Source organism: Pocillopora damicornis, chromosome 6 (genome assembly GCF_964200805.1).
Source record: "Pocillopora damicornis chromosome 6, jaPocDami1.2, whole genome shotgun sequence".
NCBI classification, from domain to species: domain Eukaryota; kingdom Metazoa; phylum Cnidaria; class Anthozoa; order Scleractinia; family Pocilloporidae; genus Pocillopora; species Pocillopora damicornis.
Genome location: NC_142675.1, coordinates 16,450,844 through 16,473,870, shown reverse-complemented (window position 1 = coordinate 16,473,870; position 23,027 = coordinate 16,450,844). Strand labels below are relative to the sequence as shown.

General features: G+C 38.3%; 1 protein-coding gene across 3 annotated transcripts; it reads left to right on the top strand.

Moving 5' to 3' along the window:
• Positions 1-3,278: 3,278 nt before the first annotated feature.
• On the top strand, positions 3,279-22,190 carry LOC113677067 (uncharacterized). 3 transcript variants are annotated; one of them, XM_089209870.1, is made up of 8 exons: positions 3,279-3,651; positions 11,644-11,839; positions 12,343-12,617; positions 13,079-13,219; positions 16,289-16,626; positions 17,664-18,809; positions 19,163-19,427; positions 20,679-22,190. In XM_089209870.1, the coding sequence occupies exons 1-8, from the start codon at positions 3,475-3,477 to the stop codon at positions 21,084-21,086; spliced, it is 2,946 nt and encodes a 981-aa protein (XP_089065996.1). In that variant the 5' UTR covers positions 3,279-3,474; the 3' UTR covers positions 21,087-22,190. The 3 variants fall into 3 exon arrangements, with proteins under 3 accessions (XP_089065996.1, XP_089065997.1, XP_089065998.1); XM_089209871.1 differs by lacking the exon at positions 3,279-3,651 and adding an exon at positions 10,204-10,456; XM_089209872.1 differs by lacking the exon at positions 3,279-3,651 and adding an exon at positions 10,212-10,404.
• Positions 22,191-23,027: the final 837 nt, after the last annotated feature.

The following is a 23,027-nucleotide window of genomic DNA, read 5'->3' as shown; positions in this document are numbered from 1 at the left end:
ATCGTCCCTATGGGTCCCTGTACCAACTGTTCCACTGATCCTCTGTGCCTACTGTTTCTCTGGTCCTCTGCACCTACTGTTCTGGTCCCCTGTGCCCACTGTTCTTCTGGTCCTCTCTACCCACTGTTCCTCTGGTCCTCTGTACCAACTGTTCTTCTGGTCCTCTGTACCCAATGTTTTCCTGGTCCTCTGTGCCCACTGTTCCAATGGTTCTCTGTACTCACTGTTCCTCTGGTTCTCAGTACGGACTGTTCCTCTCGTCTTCTATGCCCACTGTTCCTCAGTTCCTCAGTTCCTCTGTACCCACTGTTCCACTGTTATTCTGGTCCTCTGTGCCCACTGTTACTCTGGTCGTTCCGTACCCACTGTTCCTCTGCACCTGCTCTTCCTCTGGTCCTCTGTAGCCACTGTTCCACTGGTTTTCTGTACTCTCTGTTCCTCTGGTCCCCTGTACCCATTTTTCCACTGGTCCTCTGTGCTTACTGTTCCTCTAATCCTCTGTACCCACTGTTTCATTGGTCCTCTGTGTCCACTGTTCCTCTGGTCCTTTGTGCCAACTGTTCTGCTGCTCCTCTGTGCATACTGTTTCTCTGGTCCTCTGTGCCCACTGTGCCCACTGTTCCTCTGGTCCTCTGGTCCTCTGGTCCTCTGGTCCTCTGGTCCTCTGGTCCACTGTTCCTCTGGTCTACCATTTCCGCTGTTTAACTGGTCCTCTGTGCCTACTGTTCCTCTAATCCCCTGGTCCCCAGAACCCATTTTTCCACTGGTCCCTTGTACCTACTGTTCCATTGGTCCTTTGTGCCTACTGTTCCTCTGTACTCACTGTTCCACTGGTCCCCTGTACCGACTGTTCCTCTGGTCCTCTGTGCCTTCTGTTCCTCTGGACTTCTGTGCGTACTGTTCCTCTGGGCATAGGGTAAAACATAGACTGGACTATTTTTTGGGACCATTTTTTGAATAATTTTTTGGACCATTTTATCGGGGGGGGGAGAGAGAGAAAGCACACCATTAGTACTCAGGGAGGGGTTGGACACAGTCTATCAGTACTGAGGGAGGCGTGGAAGGCACAGTGTTATTACTCAGGATGGGGTGAAAGAATATTACGCAGCGAGGGGTGGGACGTGGTTTTAATAGTAAACACTACTGATTAATGTAGCTTTTACTCGATCATACAAATTTTAATCGGTTTTTCGACTGACTTTTTGTGTGCCGAAAATTCTTGCGCTGGGCCGTGGCGTTCCTTCCTTTCTTTGTCATACAAATGCAAAACCGCCACCTAAACTCTGGACTTAAATTGGTACTGAAAATATCGCGTCTACGATCCTCCACTGTTGAGTTATGCGTGTGGCGTTTGAGTAGACTTATGCACCATTAGTTGCTTCCCCTTTCCCTCTGTGTATACCACATTTTCTATCTTCCTTTTTTCATTGACCTTATCAGACAAGATCACGAAATTTCCGGTCCTTAGCCCTAAGTTTTCATTTGCGCTATCGCAATTTTAACGTTTATAACTTTAATATATAAAATCATTGTTGGTACAATCGTACAAAGCAATCTTCTCTCTTTTCAGATACACAGGTTTCTCCTTTTTGATACAATAAGCAAACGCTTGAGTGTCATATCACGCATTCCACTTCGTACATTAGTGATTAAAACAGCACAGCTTCGGCGCTGGATAATGTTTCAAATAACAGGTTTGCCTTTCATGGCTTAAGGGCGCAATTTTTTTTACATAGCCGCTGCATTGATCATTAAATTCACAGAAGTGCAAACTACAGAATAACCTTTTTCGAATATTACGGATTTCAAACTCTCAAATGAAGTATTTCCCTTTCGCAAATTACCGATTTGAGTTATTCTCACAAATAAAACTTTTTCATTTTGTTTCGTTTTGCAAATCAGGGTTATCTCGTGGTTAACATGACATTAAATTTTTACAAGCCCTATAAGGAAAAGGTCTATTGAAGTGGATCTATTTTTACATCAGCCTTTCTGTCAGCAGAGGCGATTGCGGCTTGTTACATGATTGGTGAGAAAGCTTGCATTCATCGGAGAAATTTTTAGCCTGACAAACTCGGTATCTTAGAGGTGTAATTTTGCTTTCACAAGATCAATGTTCACCGGGGAAGCCCAATAATACAATTGACGGGTTGTATGAGTCTTAGCTGGACAGATCGAATGGTCTGCAATTCAAACAATTTCAGTGTTTTATTGACTTTACGTGCGATGGTTTTCGATCACTGCTCGTTCCATGAAGATAACTCATTTTGCATTTTATTGTTTAACGAAAATGACTATACCCAAAGTTGCTAACAGATTGCACGAATTAAGAGTTTTGTTAATGCACGGGAGTTTTCGTGGACCACGCCCACTCTTCCGTTTTTTATCTTTTTTTCGATTAGACGAGTGTTCATTAGTATGCATTAATTAGCGGCTAAAGTGATACAAATTGTAGGAAGAGATTATTTCTCACGTTTTGGTTATTATAAGGTCATTACTTCCGACTCTGATATTTATAGCGCTACTTTTGAATGCTAGCTTCTGGCAAAACTGTCGGCTTGTCGAACATTCTGCGGAAATTTCTTCCTGCATTTGTGCATACGGCATGGGAAGAACTCAAATATAAAAATTTATGGCAGCTCTCTTGCAAGACACAATTTTCAGGAAACAAAGACTCCCTCGATGTAGCCCATCGCAATAAAATACAAAACGAGCTAGGTCTTTAAAGTACATGAGGGAAATGAAAATTCTTATCGTTTTTCCAATGGCCTAGTCCATATTTTACCCAATGCCTGTTCCTCTGTTCCCACTGTTCCACTAGTCCTCTGTGCGCACTGTTTCTCTGGTCCCCTGTACCCATTGCTCCTCTGCTCCTCTGCGCCCACTGGTCGTCTGAAACCCCTAGTCCTCTGGTCCTCTGTAATCACTGTTCCACCGGTCCTCTGTGCGCACTCTTCCTATGGTCCTCTGTACCCATTGTTTGACTGGTCCTCTGTGCCTCTTGTCCTCTGTACCCTCTGTTCCTGTGGTCCTCTGTGTCCACTGTACCCACTTCCTTACCCTTCTGCTACATTTATATTTTAATTATTAGCTATTTCAAAGCCTGGTATAAGAGAGACTTCCCAAAATACATAATACGTGTCTTGATGAAATTCGCCACGGAAGCACATTTTGAGCAGACGTGATTTCCTTGTTTCTTTCCTATTCCGTTATTGCCTTTAGTAAACTGATCACTCAAGCGGATGAAAATAAAAGTTGAAAAGGTTGAACTTCCTGAAGTAGTATCATCCTGTGGCAGTGACTGTTTAGAAATAGGTGGTTCTTCGAGTTAATTATTCCGACAGCTTTGAATTTTCGACTGAAGACATAAGTCGCTGAATCGCGCTCGGGCTAACTGTACTCAGCTTAAATGAAACATCGCAAGAGACTCGATAGCTTTAATGACTACTTTCAGTGACTAGACGTCAAAACAAGATGAAACGAGGGTTGAAACCGATGCCTGTTAAACGGCGAAGCGAAAGTGTTTTGGATGTGGTGCAAGAGTTAGAGCTGCTATGTGTCAAAGAGGAGGTTACGGACATGGGAAGGGCAAAGGAACTGTGCGAAGAGAGAGTCGCTGAGTTGAGGAAATCAAATGGGACTTTGGAGATGGTAAGCTCTTATTGATCAATCAAGGCCAAACAAACATACCTCAAAAAACGGAAGACATGCAAAACTAAAACTTTTATATTTCATCAAACTAAAAAGCCAAATTGGTTGCATGGCCATACATATGCAGTGTTTCCCAGATCACTGCCTTGCTTTGGAATGTTATAATTTGCGTCAGACAGCAGACCTAGGAGAATTCTGTACACAAAATGTCAACATTGACGCAGACGTATGTTTTTTTCTAATTTTTCCGGTGCGGGATGCACTAAGTTTCACATAGACTTACATATCATACATAATTCATCAAAATATGAAGCGAAAATAAAAATTAACATCATAATTGATCATGAAAGATAATTTTAAGGACCTTGTTTTGAAATGAACAGAGTATTATTTATAGAATGTTCGCGATAGACAGCAGGAATTAGTAGTTTTATTTCACTAAATTCATGGATGTGTAAACAAAATGTCAATATAGATGCAAAGTTATGTTTTCTTTCAATCGTGGCTTGTTCTAAGCGCTGATCCCTCAATAGCAAGTTTCGTCTATGCTTAAGTATTTATAAATAGTTCACCTACGAGCAAGCGCGTCCATGAAACAATCAAAGTATGTAAAAATTTGAGCATGTCAACGGGTAATTAAAAACCAGTTTGCTCGTACTTTACATCGACAATATGTTCATTCGAAACATCAATCCTATCGGTTAAAAATAGGTCAAGGAACGAGCCTAATGAAAGTCAGTGGACAATTCCGCAAACAAAACATGAATTTTCACGGAAATGAAAATTACAAACCGGACGAAGCAGTAGAGTATGCTTACAATGAAGGTCAACCCAGCGTCCAGGCAAGAGACAAAGAGCAAAACTTTTTATGTATGCGAAGCAAAGTATTAACTCTTTCATATTGAAACTAGTCTGTTTTCTCTAATAGTTCGCGAAATGCATAGCCAGTTCTGGAAACTTCGTGCATAGAATTTAACCTCCCGAAAATATGAAATAGAGATATCCTAGACCCGTTTAAATTACGATCTTTTTTTTTTTTTTTTTAAATTTTTTTTTTAAATTACAAACACAATGCTTAAAATACAATATGAAACACCACTTACACTAATTACAATGCTTATTTACATTACTCTACTTACAGTCACTAATAATTACACTATTTACAGTCACTAATAATTACACTACTTACAGTATCCAGTTCTATTAACAACACAATCTACTAATTATGCCATTACATACAAAAAGTACTATTTTCTTTTAACATTGCACAGTGACACATACCGGCGATGGCGACGCCCAGTTAATTCTCTAACAAAAATAAACTACAATAAACTAATAAACAAGGAAGAATATGAGATCTAAGTTTATGCATTGGTCTTCCATTCTTTTCCTTAAAAAAAAGGGCAAACACAAAATTATATGAGAAATTCCCATCTAATTTGAAAATCGCGAAGCTTTCTGTTTCTTATAGCAATTATTTTTTCAACTTGTTTTTTAACTTCAACCTTGTGCAAAAACAATCTAAATATTGGAGAGGTGTTATTTTTTCTACATTCCCAAATAGTCAATTTCCCTAAAATTATCAAATAATTTAACAGATCATTCCTCTGAAGTAAGCCAACCATAATATCTTTTAAAGACAAAATTAAATATTCGCCACTAAGATCAAACCACCAAACTGTAAATACGTTCCAAAAAGCTTGCACAAAGGAGCAGTTAAAGAAGAGGTGGTACAGATCTTCCGTATAGGTTCCACAAAAAGAACACATGTCCGAATCACTTAACCCTATTTTGAACAATTCATCGTTTGTAAACAAAATGAAATTCAATACTCTGTATTGAAACGACCAAACATACGTTTCGCTCGCAACAAGATAAGGAATAGAGAAAACTTCCTGCGCATTTGAAAGCTCAAAATCCGCTGTCAACTTTTTAAAGCCATTCGGGATTCTCGCTTTACTTGTTATCATCGTAGAATAAAACTGTTTACACTTTGCAGTATATGCATTAAAAGATTTAGACTTATAATCAAAATTCATAGGATCGAGATTACCCGCTGTGGGGATGGGGCAGGAGCTTTTTGATTTCATATTAATAATAGAAGATCTCAAGGCTGTCCAAGTCAGGAAATTAGTGTTAAGTCTTTTTTGCTTAAAGAATTCATAAGAACGCACATTGTCAACATCGAACTGTAAATCATTCAAATAAGTTATGCCCTTGTCAAAGTATGTTTTATAAAAAACAGGTTTATTAGTAATTCGTATATCCTTATTATTCCAAATTACATTTTGAGAATAATTCACATCAGAAAAGGAGCATCTAAAATCCGCCCACCATCTTAGAAGCTGTTAGTAAAACTTACTAAGACTTAAGTCAAGATCATTTACATTATAGTTACATCTAAAAAGAAAACATCCTCCGTATTTTTTTAAGTTGTATTTGAGATAAGAAATCCAGGGCCCTTCCTTCTCATCTATGAGACGCGGAATCCAGGACAATCTTAATGCTTTAATATGTAGCTCAAGGTCTGTGAGATTCAGTCCACCATTCTCTAAAGTATTTATCACAGAAAGCCTTGTGACTTTATCAGGGCCTTTCCACAAAAATTTGTAGATCATTTTCTCCATCTGTTTAATAATTTCGGGTGGGGTTTCTATTATTGAGGAAACATATAATAATTTTGGGATTAGGAAAGATTTAATCATTGTTACTTTGCCAAATAGGGAGAGACCTCTGAGTTTCCATAAATTAATCATTTTTTGAACTTCATTTAATCTATCCTGGAAATTTTGTTTTATAGCTTGTTCTTGATCACAGGAGAAGTGAATACCTAGGGTCTTAACACCAGTACACCACTCAAGGCCCAGAGGTGTTTCTAAAGAATTTTTGTTTTTTCCAACCCACATAGCTTTGGTTTTAGAAAGGTTCATTTTTAAGCCAGAACATTTTTCGAAGTCATTAAGGATTTGTATTACTTTTTCGACTGATGAAATATTTGCTAGAGTAGCTGTCATGTCGTCGGCGTACAACAGAGACCTAGTTTCATCTTCCCCGATTTTTATGCCTTCAATATTCTCATTTGTTCTTATAGATATCGCCATAATTTCAATGGCAATTAAAAATAAATAAGGCGACAGAGGGTCTCCCTGCCTAACACCCCTTTCTAGTTGAAAAGGAGAAGAGAAAAAACCATTATTAAGAACACAACCTGAGAGGTTATTATAAAACGTTTGAATCCACTTTATGAAGGAGGGTCCGAAATTAAAACACTCTAATGCTTTATAAAGAAATTCATGTTCTATGGAGTCAAAAGCTTTTTCAAAATCAATAAACAGTAAAACACCTGGTAACTGTAGTGATTCAGTATGAGCGATAATGTCTAAGATTGAACGAGCTGTTTCCCCAATAAACCTACCCTTCATAAAACCGGATTGATTTGCATGGATTACAGAGGGAAGAACATTTTTTATTCTATTTGCGATGACCTTAGTTGCGATTTTTGAGTCGACATTAATCAACGAGATTGGTCTCCAATTTTCAAAAACATCCTGTCCCTTCCTTTTTTGTCGATCAAGGTGATGATCGCCTGCTTTTGAGAATTTGACATTTGCCCTAGCTCAAAACAATGATTAAAAACTTCAGTCATTAATTCACCAACAGAATTCCAGAAAATTTTATAAAATTCAAAAGGAATTCCATCATTTCCAGGCGTCTTCCCCGTGTCAAATGTATCAAGTGCTTTAACACATTCCTCTATGGTTATTTGACCCTCGCAGCTTAATCTTTCCTCTTGCGATAGTCGTGGAATATTCGAATTTCCAAGAAAGTGATGTAATGAGTCAGATTGGTCTACCTTCAATTTGCTACTATATAAGTTCTTGTAATACTCCGTAGCGGAATCCAATATTTTTTGATAGTTTTTAGTAATGACTCCACTTAAACAGAGCTTTCTTATGTGTTTCCTGGTGTAATTTCTCTTTTCTAAACTCAAAAAATATTTAGTACTCTTTTCTCCGTATTCATGCCACCTCGCCCTGGCACGCACAATTAATCCATTAGCCTTTTCCTCATAAAAATTTTCCAAGTCTGCTTTGCATTCATCAAGAATTTTTTCGACCTCCTCACAGGGGGCCTGCTGAAACTGTGCTTGAGCAATTTGCAATTTTCTTTGCAGCATTTCTTCTCTCTCCCTTTTGGTCTTAGCTACTTCTTTTGAGTAATTTATGCAAAAGAGTCTGACTTTATATTTAATCCAGTCCCAAGCAACTCTCACATCTGAAAATTCCTCTCCCTCTTTTTTCCATTGGTCTAGCTTTTCTTTCATCTTTTGAACAAAATTTCCATCAGTCAATAAGGAAGTATTCATTTTCCAAAACCCCGAGCCTCGCTGACATTCTTCGATTTCCTGTAGATGTAAGAAAATTGCTGAGTGATCAGACCTTATTGCTGCAATGATGTTGACATCTTTAATCAAGTCCTGAAGTGAATTTGAGATGAGCCAATAATCTAATCTACAAAAAATAAATGGAGATTTTTGGGACCATGTAAAGCTTTTTGCTTGGGGATTTTTTACACGCCATACATCATGCAAATTAAATTTTGTTTGTATTTCTTCAATGCGTTCAACAACTTTCTTCCTTAATACCAGTATCCCACCTTTTTTGTCTAGTAGCGGATTAATGGGACAATTGAAGTCACCACCTATTATTATTTTATCTTCATAAGCGAGACCTTCTTTCCTTAGAACGTCAATTAAATGATCATAGAATTGCACAGCTTGATTATCATTGTTTGGACCGTAAACATTCACTAAAAAATATTTTTCATCATTGATTTGAACTTCAATACTAATATATCTCCCATTGGGATCAATGACTTTTTTAATTATCTTGCAATCAAACCCCTTTCGAAAGAGTATTGCAACACCCCTTGAACCACTACTCCCATGAGCGAGCTCCAGAGGGGCACCCCATTTAGCTTTCCATTGTTTCTCATTGTTTCCAGTTGAATGCGTTTCTTGAAGAAAAATAATATTTGCATTTTGTTTTCTGCACCATGCAAAAATTGCGCGTCGTTTCTTAAAATTGCTCAAGCCTCTAACATTTAATGAAAGCATTCTAAAATCACTCATTTCTGCAATGATTTTTCTGATTTGGTACGGAAAAAACCTGGAAGACCATTTGCCTTATAACACACCTTTGAATAATTATTTGCATCGCTCTACACAAAGAAACGAAAACACTGACACAAAAATATAAACACATAGTAAATAATTTAGCTTGGAAAATAATATCAAATTTCAAATTTTCATCTTTCCTCCTGAAGGAGTGTAGCATCCTTTCTCTCCCCTTCAGCCGCACTCGCTCCAAACCGATAAAATATTAACTTAATAACATGATTGACAGTAATTATGGCTTCCTATAAATGTATTTTATCATTTGTCAGAAAAAAAAAAAAAGATTAACAAAGAGCGGCCTTCGAATTCGTGAAATTAAATGAAGAGCTAGATAATTCATCTTAAAATATTGTAGACAGTTCTAGAGCAAAGATAGTATATTTGATAGTAAAGCAATACGCGATCAAGTCCAGTTGTCGGTTTAGCTGGTGTTGGCATTTTCAGCTTGCAGGTAGAAGGACTTAAGTTTTGACTCACCATTCAATTTAAAAATGATCCTGGCCGGTACGCTCCAAGGAATATAGGCGAATTGGACATCTTCTCGACTACGGATTTCATTCAGGTGCCTCTCTTTAAGCTTTTTGCGCTGCTCCCTCACAGATTTTGATACGTCGTCTGAAATGTATAGATTTGCTTGATGGAAAGGATTCTCTCTTAACTTAGAGGCCGCATTACGCAAGATGTATTCCTTGGCGGTATATTTTAATAAATATACGTGAACTGGCCTAGGTAGAGTTGCACCACTTGTAGGACTTTGCCTTTGTTTGATATTTGTGCGGTGGGCCCGCATTACTTCTATCTCCTCTAGGCCCATGTGTTCCGTTAAGATGGAAGTTACAAGCGCTAAGCAGGACGAGTCTTTTTCGGCACCTTCTGGAATGTTCCAAATAACAATATTATTTCTCTTAGAACGATTCTCCATTTCTTCTAATTTCTTCTCAAGTAGTTCCACTTGTACTAAAGCAGCTTTCTTCTGCAAGGTTTGTTTCACTGCTTCCATTTCTTGGTTCATCCCTTCTAAACCTGCGGATAATTCGCTCGTTGTAGTTTCAAGCGTTGTCAGCTTCGTTAAGATAGTATCATGGCGACTTTGGCTCGAAGCTTCCAACTTATCGATTTTTTCTGCAAGACTTTTCACCAGGCGACTCAGCTCCGCAACGTTTTCCGCCGACATGGTAGACTGAACTTTAAGCTTCTTTCCTGAGCGCAGAATACTCATACTAAAAACTTTGAAGCCATTTTAGATACTTTTCGAGCAGAGCGCGGAACGGCACGTCTTACTACCTCGAAGCCATGCCCAGCCTCCCTTAAATTAAGATCTTAATCCTTGACCTGATACGGGTGAATAAACAAAGATTCAGTGGATAGAAACCGCCAGCATTAAGTAATCCAATACCGACGGTGCAAGCATTTACTACCAGAAATGTTGAATGACACTTCTTCCTGATCTTCACGGTTTTTGCATAAAGTTGATCCGGAAAAGAAGCAGAAAGGTATACATTAGTCATTGCGCATTTGGATGAAACGGAAGCTGAAACGAGAAAGAGGTCTGAGAAAACAAGACGACTGCCGTGCACGTAGGTTATGAATTTTGAGTGGATTCTGTTGCCCCCGTATGCGAAGCAACAGGTATTTTTTGGATGTGCTCGTCTGTTCGAACGAAGAAAGTTAATCGAGGGCTGAAAGCTCTTAATTTTTTTCACGCACACAAATAGGCGCAAGCTTTCGACAGTATTCACATTCAGTTTTGCTCTTTAAGCTGAGAATATTTTGAAATCGACCGCGAGTGACAACATACATCCATGTTCGTCTGATTAGTTATGCATCTTACACCTGACAACAGAGTGTGTTTACCACATTTGTTATCTCTGTCTCACTGATCGTCTGCTATATATAAAACCGTCCGAATATATTCATGTAACAAGAATGGAAATATACTCAAAAGATCAGTGGTATCTTACGAGCAGTTTTTGTGGTGGATTCTTCTCTAGAAATGGTCTATAACCACACGGATTTGCTTAAAACCCGGTGTACTTTGTCTCTGCAAAAAATCTTCTATCTCCCGTACCTCTTCCTTAACCTGAAGACTACTTCTCAGTCATTAACGCTTTAATTTGGCTGGATTTATTTCTATTTGCTGTTCTTCAGCAATCCCATGGTGAGAAGTATATATAAGCAAGGCAGCAATAACTGTGCTAGATTATGATGGATTTGGCTTCCTTTTGGAACTCTTACCATGTACATGTACTCTGATCTGAACATCGTTTTGAAAGCGTTTGTTTGTTCATTACTTTGTTTAAATGTTTATCTTTGCTTAAAAGTAGAGCTCATGTATACAGGAGTAAAATTCTCTAGAGTTTAATTACATCCCCCTAAATGTGGATGATCTAACCCAAGAATAGAACTCTTCCTCGAATCACACACATTTAATGTCATGCAAAGCTACGTTCGTAACAATATCTCGTCAGGATGTACATACCAGAAAGTCATTCCCTGTAAAATTTAGACTACATGCAGGGTCAAAATGCAGTCGAAAGCCTGTAGATCAGCGGTAGAGTTAGGATGGTTACAAAACCAATCTATTTTGGCATCAGATCAATTGATGTGTCTGAACGTTCTACAGCTGATGGAACAAATGAGAAATTTTTTTAGGTAAAGTTTTCAAACTTTATTTGAAGCAAAGGAGTGGCATTGTTTTACCCTTGAGGCAGGACTTCATCCAAGGCCGAGTACTGCAAAACACTACTGGCTTAATTAGGGTTGGTGAGGTATTTTTGATCCAGGTTTATTTATTTTCATCTACCTTTTTATACTAGGGATATCAATGGATCTTAAAAGACCTGGAGGATACTCAAAATCAGCTACGGATACTGAAACAATACTATTTTAAAGTGAAGGAAATTCAGCAGCAAACTAACTTGATTACTCCGGAAGGCAATCAGGTATTTGAGGCTGGTGCTGAAAGACGCCTCGCAGACCTTGAGAGGGAGAAATGTACCGTTTTCATTGCTGGTAGGTCTAAAAATAGGTACCCATAGGGCACACTTTTCTCCAAGCAAAAACATTTGTGCACTTGAAGCCAACATCTGTACTTCTGGCCAAAAGACACTTATAAGCAGACAGCCCTACATACTGCTGCCCTCACAAAAACTAGTTTGAATTAGCACACTAACTTTGTATCTAAACATTCTTGCAAGTGGACATTGATGGAAACAGTGACGGATATTTTTAGGGGTTATGATTTCCTTCGTTTTTAATTTCCCCTTAGCAGACACTTGAAGTAAAATCATAGTAGCCTCCGGATTGTATTTTAAACAACAAAGGCTCCACATTGCTGCCTGTAACAATGATCTGAAGGCCAATTACTGTCAATGCACCAATCCAACATGTATGTTTTGTTCTTTGATCTCTATTAAAGGGTCATTCTAGTACTTTGATTTGTGCAGTATTGTGTACAGTTAATAACAGCCAATTTTGGATCACATCCACAGAATGTATCTAATATTTTTTAACAGGTGAGACCAGTGCTGGTAGGAACAGTCTGATCAATCTATTGCTTGGTGAGAAACTTCTTCCTTCCAATATCCAGAAAGAGACTATGACTACCTGTGAAATATCTCATGGTTCAGAGAAGGAAATTGTGCTGCACTTTTCCAACAAGAGTGAACATAAACGTATCCTCAAGGGAGGAAACATTGAGGACCAAATCAAAGAGTACATTCAAAAGTCAATAGAGGATGAAGATTGGTGCAAGAAAATAGAGATAATGCTTCCCAACACATTATTAGAGGTAAGAATGTTACTCAATCAACCATCAATCCTTTAGAATCTACTATGTATGAAAAGGAAAGTTATAATAGTAACAATCATTTTAATCTTAACGAGACTTCATATTTTCTTTCAAGTTTACTTAATCAGATCACCAAGCCTTAACAAAACACCTGATTATGTTTCTTCATTAAGAACCTCAAACTATACCTAGAATGCTAAAAGTTTAGCAACTGTATATTGAAGATTCAAATAATTCTTTTAGAGCATTTTTCCCAGGAGACTCACCACATTTGGCCTTTGAAGGACATTTTGTCACTTTTCTTTACTTTTTTCCCTTTGGCCTCCAACAATGGAGCTTGAAGATTTCTTGAACCTTTTTCATATTAAGATTTGCTTTAGATTTATTTCCCTGTCAGGGATGTTGCACTTTTTCGGCTTTTTCGAATTTCATAATTTATTAATCCTCTCTCTATAATTTAGGGTGGTATAGTGATTGTGAACAGCCCAGGAATTGGTGAATCAGATCATGTTAAAAGTATTTTCATGGACAACCTTTCTCAAGCTAATGCGTTCATTTACGTGATAAACAGTCCGCAGGCCGGAGGATTGCAAGAGGACCTGGTAAGCAATCTTAAGCATTTTACAAACCAACTTGCACATCGAAATTAAGTAAATATTACTTAAAATTAGTGGTGACGCCCAAGAATTCACGACATTAACAGAATGTTTAACTTTCATATATTCACCATTATTACTTGTTACAATAAACAAAGAAAAATAGCAAGCAAACCGGAATGCATCAATCTCCCGTACCTCTTCCTTAACCTGAAGACTACTTCTCAGTCATTAACGCTTTAATTTGGCTGGATTTATTTCTATATATTTCTATATATTTCTATTCTACTCAAGAAATAAATTAGTAGTTGTTTGTGTATTATTATTGTTGATAGTTCTATTGATAAAATTAACATCAGCAGCATGTGTGCTTTCATGCGCCTGTAACTGTTTGACATAATTCTTACTTCTGCTATTCATATTCAAATTATCAGTCATCACCCCTGTACCATCAGTTTTCAACAAACTACTTGTTTTGTATCAACATTACTTTCATTGCTTCCATCTTTTGCACTTGTTTGGTCCACTACATTAATCTCCTTATTGCCTTTCATATCAAAACCAAAGTAAAGGTTTTACTATCAACATATTTGTTATTGACCACGTGCTTATCACTATTATCATTGCTGTCACTATCTGGTATATTATGCTTTTCAATGTTTGGGGCAACAGATTATCCATATCTATTTTCTTATCTGTGATATCTTTCGTCTGCTTCAAGGTCACAGCCTCATCATCATATTGAACTCTACTCTGGTCATAAATGGTCTTACCATCAGAATCCGTTACCACTTCCAAATCTCAATAATTGGTTATCATCACTTTTTTTTCTGTATTTTGTCTCCCAAAATACCTTAATAACTGCATCATCATTTGAAGTGGGTGTATGCACATTCTTAATAATGGAATGATGAGTCTTTACAGTGTTGTTGTCACACAACTCGTTCGCGTCTAAAGCATTGGCGATGTTCACCTTCCTTTATTTGCCTTGACATCCTTATAAACTTTGCTGCAAATAAAAAGAATTGTTATCTTACTGAAGATCTTGTTCAAAAAACCAAGTTTTCTTTAAAAAATCTGACCGATTGACATGATGAGTCTTTACAGCGTTGTTGTCACACAATAACTCGGTCACGTCTGAAACTTTCTTAGTCATTGGTGTTGTTTACCTTGCTTTATTCGCCATGAGGTCCTTATAAACTTTGTTGGAAGAAAAAAAAATTGTGTTTTCACTAAAGATCTTGTCAATTGGTCAGATTTCAAAAAAAAGCTAGGCCATCTAGACAAGGTCGTTTGTAAAAAACAATCCTATTTATTTCCAATAAAGTGTATAAGGATTTCAAGGCGATCAAAGCAAGGTGAACATCGCCAATGACCAAACAAGCTTTAGGCACGAACGAGTTCTTGTATGACAACCGTAGCAACCACACGGAACCACATGTTTTTTTAACTTTAAAGAATCATTTATTCATGATCGAGAACGTTTGATTTACGATAAAATTTGATGTATTTTAAGGATCAAGCGAACATGTAAAATCTATATATATCATGCAATTATTCTGCTCTTGAAGGTCCGTTTAATGTCGACATCGATTTCAGTAATTGAGCCGCTGTTTTTTTTTACCATTCTCACATTTCTCCCAAAATCCAAACACCTTACTCTGCAATTGCCTATTAGCCCTTCTTTGGATTCTGGTCACCTTCTGGTTAGATAATAATCGTATTTGTATTGCAAAAGCGTTTAGAAATGTTTGCCGTTCACCTGCATAGCCCGGTATTGAGGCGGACCAAACGTAGACACCTTCAAAGTGAGTTGTCGCAAAATAATTATCTCGTTCGCGTCTAAAGCTTTTTTGGTCATTAGCGATGTTCGCCCTGCTTTATTCGCCTTGACATTCTTACAAACTTTGTTGGAAATAAAAAGAATTGTTTTTTACTGAAGATCTTGTCTAGAAAGCCAAGTTTTTTTAAATCTGATCGATTGACATGATGGGTCTTCACAGTGTTGTTGTCACACAGTAACTCGTTCGCGTCTAAAGCATTTTTGATCATTGGCGATGTTCACATTGCTTCATTCGCCTTACAAACTTTTGGTGATAAAGAGACCAATAATATGCATGCTATATTCGTTGACACTGAAAGATATCCACTTACTTTGAACCAATTGGTAAGTACAATAAGAAGATCTGTTATCTGAATGCTACCAGGATAAGAGTAATTACGGAATGCTGTGATAGGATTGTAGTGAACAAGAAGTATGAAACCATTGACTTAAAGTATGAAAAGTATAAAGCTTGCATTGGTACTCCTATAATTGCAACACAAAATATCAAAGACAAACAGATATTCAATAAATGGAGTTTACTGTTGAGGATATTAAACATATATTAACGTTAAGGTAAATGGTAAATGGTTTGATCTTGCTGAGTTTGCAGAACACTTTATCCCCGGTTTCTCTGTTACAGTGTATAAATACCAAGGTGCAGACATAAATGAGAACTATAATATATATAATGTCAAGTGCATAGATTAAAAAACAATTGTATACTGCATTATCTCGTACCAGAAAGTTTGAATTCATTCGTCTGAACTTCAAAGAGCTAAACAATAGATATGTTACCAGAGAACAACCTACGTTGGAACTGACAAATAGTAAGTTTAATAGTCTATACAAGAATGGTAAGATATATAAGATAATGTTTGATGACGGTAGATTATACGTAGGTTCAACATGTGAAGAACTAAATACAAGGTTAAAATGGCATTTGTCTGACAAATAGAGCCAGGTATAGAAAAACAGAAAGGATAACCCCAAAATTGAGCTCACTGTTACATCTCCTTCTGCTGATGAAAAACTTTAGAAAATGTAGAAAATTGTTATATCAATGAGTATGCTATTAAATACAACAATTAGTTGATAAACATCAGATCCGTTAAAAAAGAGAAAGAAAGTGGAGTATAATGTTGATGTAGAGAGTGAACAACAACTAAGGGAAAGTGTGGGATTACTTGACAAGAGACGCCAAGAGTCTTCTGTTAGACATTTTATTTCATCTTAACTTTTTCACTTTTTAGCTTCGAGTATTGGATGAATGGAAGAAGCTCTACGAAGGAAGAGAAGAACCAGGCATCACTGCTGAATCTGCTCTTTTCGTCTGCAACAAGTGGGATGCAATGGAGGGAAAAGATGACAAAACCGAAACAGAGGAGCTCCAAAAGAATATCATACGCAGACTAAGGGAAAGAATTCCCAAACTTGATGAAGAATGTCAAGTGGTCAGAATATCTATGAACACAGCAAAAGAGGAGCTAATGGAGTCAGGCAAGATGAATGATGATCTGTACACGCTCATTTGTGCAATTCAGGACCTTTTACTCCGTGATGTAAAAATGAAAGCTACCTTCTTCTATCTGTAAGTAAAAAAAGCTTTTTGTTTGACAATCTAATCTATGGGAAACGAATATCAGAACGTATTAATTCAAATTTACAAATTTAATCTCTTAAAAACCAGATTTACAAAAATCCGCCCGCTGTCTTGAATGATTTACAGCGAGGCTCGTGCCCTGTGACACCTCAGTTAGTGGATGATCACTCTGTGTCTTGGACTGTCTCCCACGATTTAAAGTCAGGCTCATGCCCTCCTGCACCTCAGATGGTGGACTAGATCACTGCAGCGGGCGGATAGGAGAGAATTTTCAGTTTCCAAAGTAGGGGGCTTGGGAAGGGAGGTGAAACTTGCTGCACTTTTGGGTATGTTTCGTTGAGTCTACAAAGATATATCTGCTTGGATTCGCAAAACATACCCACTGTGTTGCAAGGTTAACAGTCAGGTTCCTGTCCTGCCACACCTCTGCTAGTGGTGAACACCCAGTGATTGGGGGTGGCCGAGAGTCCGAAGTAGCAGGTGTACGAGGGTTTGCAAAAACCTCTTAGCTGAAAATGGAGGGGCTTATTGTCAAGGACAGCACCGATACGCAGCAGAGGGACTGGCCCATTATAGGGTGGGTCAGCGGCTGTGGTGCGTCCAAAGCACAGGGATGGAGAGGGTTGGTTTTGGACTCCTCCGCCTATTCTAAATTGCTCTTAAGGTGAAGGGGGCTTCCGAGCTTATTTTGAAAATGCACTGTTTAGCTTGACTAGCCGTCAGGCTTATTCCTTGCCACTGCTCCGTCAGTAGGCAGGGAAGATTCAATAGCTGAAGGGTGGTAGAGTGTCAAGACATCTTGGAAGAGGCTTCTATTGATATTGGAGACACAATCAGTTAGGATTTTCGCTTGAAGGCAGTCATTGCCGCCTTTAAACCAGCCTGGCCGAGGAAAAGGCCAAGAGTTTAAAGTCAAGGGTAGCACCTGCATAACTTTCAGCCACTGGTCCTTTTAAGGGTGGGTTGCGATTTGAACTGTATCTAAAATGATCGAATACGGAATTAACTTTGTTTCAAATCAACAGCTGGATAAGTGGCCAGATTAGCTGGCTAAAGGATTTGGCAAATGTGCAAATACAAAATACTCAAAGGAGTAGAAACGAATGCCTGGAGGTAAGGGAAGAACTTAATGAGTTGCTGCAGAAGCTCGAGAAAGGCTCTCACATCCATGAAATTGATGATGCTATTCATTTCCACGAAGAAGAACTGTGCAAAGAGCTTACGTCCTACTTGAGATCTGAAGAAGTTCAGAAGAAATTTTGCGATTGGTCCGAAAAGGACTTGCCTGTTATTGGTCATCGTCATAGTTCCAGACAGATCAAATTCGAACTTGGTAAATGCATAGATCGAAGATTACATTCTTTACTTAAAAGCGTGGAAAATAGAGAAAAACATTTCGCGAAAGCTCGTGCAGACCTGGAGGAAAAACGTCTTCGATATTTCTCTGATCTTCAAAAGGGCATTTGTGACATTGACCGTGTTCTTGACTCAGAGGATCAGTCTGTTCCCTTTGAATTGCACTCTGGAAGAATGTGTTTGCCTTTATATGCAAAAATGAAAAAGGTAATTGTGGCAGCTGGTGTAGTTTTTATGCCAGTGTTGATTCCTGTTGGTTTAGCTGCAGGAGCTCTCTTTGCACCCGCTTTCGGTTATATGGCCGTCGCAAAGTATCACAAGGAATATCAGCTCAGGGAAGATCCTTGTAAAGCTTTAAAAGAACTTTCCCCACAGTTTCTAAAGTCTTTCATTAAAGAAGGTCTTCGGGATCATGTCCAAAGAGAATTAGCTAACGAAAAAAATCAAATTTCTCAAATAAAGAGATGTCATTCAGCGATCATCAGTAAATACGATCAGCAATGTGAGGCTTTCAGGAGGATAGCAGATAAATCAGGAAATGAAGAAGCCCTGGTCGACCTGTCTTGGAAACTGCGGAATATGAGCGACAACCTTTTGTTTGACGCCATCCAAAACGGAGTACCAGTCATGTACCCGTCTGGCCAAATCGATGGCAAAAAGCTTTCTTGCAATATGGGAGAAGTGCTGGGAATAGGAAGCTCAGCCAAAGTCTTTAAGGGAACACTAAAAGGACAGAGTGTTGCTGTAAAAAGACTACAACAAGAGCTTCAACCACAAAGTGTTGCTCGGTTTCTTGAAGAAGCAGGAATATTAAGGTATGAGTGTCTGGATAGCTAAACAGATAGTAAGACAGTCAAACAAATGCACACACTGACTTAGGAATTTTCCTGGTTTTACCATACTTTAAAAGTCTGCTTCTTGTCTTTTGAGCTGCACCGTTTTAAATGCCACACAAAGTTACTTCAAAGGTCTTCAAATATACCGCTGTTTGTCCGAATACATATGGGTGATAGGTAAAGAGGCACATAGTGCACCGGAACTTGGAAACGTTCTCGCTACGGTTTTAACACCGGCATAATCAGTTATTTTATATCGTATTTTCTGAGTAACTTTAGAAAGGAAAGCGTACATTGCAGTTTTTCGGTTTTCTTTCTTTCTCGTCACACAGGCAAGTACAACATAAAAACATTTTGACTTTCCATGGAGTGTGCATGAATGTTCAAAATGGCCGGCTGATTTCCTTGGATATCGTCCTTGAGTTGTGCGCCTCAAGTCTGAAGGATCAAATCTTCAACGAAAAAAGAAAAACTCCTTGGATGACGGAGGATGCTGCAGTTAAAATACTTCGATGTACCGTGTATATCTTACTGGGGCTGGAATTTCTTCACAATCTTGGCATTGTTCATCGGGATATTAAGCTGTCCAACATGCTGGTTTGTTAATGCATTGGCAATAATCTATTTATTCTCTCGACCTTGAAAAAGCTGTCGTTGTTTAACACTTTTGATAATGATGATTACATTTATATGAGCTGATTTAAATAATAATTACACCTGCCTAAAAGCTCGCGCTGACGTTTTTCCAGTTTGCTAAATTCGATCGGTGTTAGCTTTTCCTTAGATTTCCATGTTTTTTCTTGTTACCTCTGTGGTTTTTCTGCGTTTTCTTTGGAGCTCTCTTTTAGTTTCAAGCTCCATTTAAAATCGATGATGACTTGATGAGTAAGTGAATTGAACACCTCTACACGACTTAACGATCCCAGTGGGATACACAGGAAAAATGGGTCAGAGGACGGAAAAGAAGGAAATAAATCCTAGGAGATATGAATAGCAAATTAAACGAGCTGACACTCAAAGGTGAAAACTTAGGGGCCTTTTTCGTACCTTACCTTTGTTACAGTTCCGACGGAAGTAAACGTTATACCCTTTTCTTAAAGCACAAGTTTAAATATATTAATACACGTTGTAACAATAATATTTCCTGTTTCGATTAACATCTTAAATCTTTCTGTGAACTCAGCTATTAGCAACTTGAATAAACCACGAGGAGGTATGCGGTCGAACCTCCCTTTGTGACCATTTCTCGTAAGCGACCACCTCTCGTTGGCGACCACTTTTTCAAAATACCAAAAGTTTCTAAGTCAAATCACCATAATTAGAATCTCTCGACAGCGACCACTTCTAGGAAGCGAGTACTTCTAGAGATGCTTGTTTACAAGTTTCAATTGTTTTCTAATAATAATAATAACAATCATAATAATAATAATAATGGAGGATTTGTAAAGTGCTATATCAATTTGCCCATGGCGATTTACAACAAGTTGAAGTGAACTTTGGCCTTTCTGCATTGAGTATACAATGTTTTGAAGCCATTTGTGAGATACAAAACAATCACCACATGTACAGATACTAGGATTTTCTCCCTGAATGAGCCACTAAAAGTTACTACTATATGTTGACACGTAGGTTTCGATAAGCGCTGGCAAAAGGGTCCGGTCATCATGTGCAAATTGATTACTTAAAACATAGACCCTCCTGTGGCCTGACCTTGGGTAAGTGACCACCTCCTGGAAGCGACCACCCAGACTAGACATTACGGGTGTGCGCTTCCGGGAGGTTTGACTGTATTTACATATTAAATGTTTCTTCTTGCAAATTTGAGATGCTGTCTTTCCTCGTTTGCAGATCTCAAAAGACAGAGTCATCAAAATTGCAGACTTCGGTTGGGCGAAGTCTGAAAGCTTGATCACGGGTACCCAATGCGGGACCTTGCATTACATGGCGCCGGAAGTAAGAGAACGCATCCAGTACGGCTCAAAAGTGGACATGTACAGCTTTGGCATCATGATGTGGGAAATGTGGTACGGTAAAGAAATATTTACCGACCTTATTGAGAACGGTGAAGAAATCCCTCCTCCGACAGAGGTCAAAGGTTATCTATCTAGATGCCCCGTAGGGGACGGCAGCTTCGCTCCTCCAGCAGAGTGGACCAAACTTATGATATCTTGCTGCAATCCTGTTCCAGACCAGAGACCAACAGCGACAGAATGTAAAGAGTTACTGGTGAAAATTACTCGAAAATACGAAAAGTAAGAAAATCAGAGAATTGCAGTCATATTTTGCTCCTACTTTTACACTTGAAATCAGTTGTTACAAAAATAAATTTAAAAATAACATTTTTTTTAAAGGCAACTATTCTATACAAATGTAATTACACTTTTACTGTTTACAGAGAGCTTTTTTGAACACTCATAGGCTTGCATATGTTAGTGTTATTTAAATGAAAGTTACCCATCCTCGGCTATGACTACTAGGTAAAATGTATGTTATAGAGGTTATTCTAATTAGAAGGTACCAAGGAGAAACTCTTTGCATCCTTTTATGCCGCCAAGTTGTGACTAGCACTCATTACCCGTCATTCAGATGAGCAATTTTCCTCTATTTCAATCTGTCTTAAGATTGATCCCTGAATTAAACTCGACACACAGTGGATATTAGAGAGGAAAAATCGACCAGCTCCCACTTAATAAAGGATCCGCGTGTCCTTAATTAGCTGAAATCAATTTGGCTATTATTGCGTCGCCTGTCATAAACTTTTCGCCAAGCAATGAGTTATTATTGCAGAATATTAGGTAATTGTTAGCTCCCTTGATCATTGTGAGGTTTGGCGAAAGTATTAATTGCTTCCACGACTATGTGTAGGCTACTTTGTTTATACTGACCCGCTCGCTTTTACGTCAACGCTAAACAGTTTGATCAACAGGATGGTATTTTAAACTGAAATGGGGGGACCTAGCCAGTTTCGGCGTACAGTTGTTAAAAGGAATGGTGTTGTATCGAGTTCGATTTTCTTCTTTGCCTTCAGAAGGAGGAGAGGGGACCAAAAGCAGAGAAAATGAAGTATTGTAAATCTATTTTTTAGATTTTTCGAGTGAATAACTTTAGTTTTCTGTGATCTTTTTCAGATTAAGTATTTCAATTTTAAATAAGTTTCTTAGAATGAGGTGTTTTAAACAGATTTCATTATTCTAATTTTCATTAATTAAACGAGGAATAGGACTCTAAACACATTGATCTATACTAAGACCCCTTATCTCTCCGTCTGTCTTTCTCTTCCTCTCAGACGACGGGACGAAGAGAGATTCTGGGAGGCTATACGTAATGTAGAATATATTGGAATAAATGAATATTGCAAAATATAGAAATATGCATCTTCGTCTTCAATAATAAGAAATGAAACGCTTCGTTGTGCTACGAGGGAGTCTCGTAAGATGCATGTGATACTCGCGTTTGGGGAGCAAAATTTATAATCCATAACCAAAAAACCACTAGGGATGCTCTTGAGTGCCAGTAAGATATTAGTAAGCGAAGCTCCCTAACGAGCGAACCTTCCTGCAGCCATAGTCTGTCGCTTTCTCTGCTTGCGATTAGAGCATTTTTAAAATCCTATATCTGAGTAAACACAACTCAATAGCCAATCACAGTAAAGCTAAACATCGCAAAGCGCATATCAAAGCTCAGAGAAAAAAAACAGTGCATTCCTTGAAGCACAAGAAGACACGAGTTGTAAAGTCTCGATTGGTCAAGATTTGCATCGGATTGATTCAGAGGATGGTAGAAGGTTTCTGGGGCAACTACGTAGTTATTAGTTTCGACATGCGATCGAAGTTTCCTTCAGCAAAGAGATTAGGTTGATCAATTGTTGTGATATATTTGCGAGCAACTTGTAATCGTAAGGGACTGAGGGAAAGATTTCCACAGAAAAGTGAAGAGCGTCGGTTTTACGATTTAATGTTAAGGACGCGGGGAAGCGGTGTATTGGCTAGATTGCTAAGTTAGTGATATACATTGACTAAAGAGAAAATAATACCTTCAATTGTAACTGGGGCAGAAAAATATCAGGATAAGGAGTCAAGCCAAAGAACCTCTGTAAAAGTGGTTGGATGTTATCCACCTGAACTAAAGAGAACTTTAGCCTCGATGTAGCCCACATTTACCTATTAGATTCCAGAGTGATATGCATCCTACAAAGGG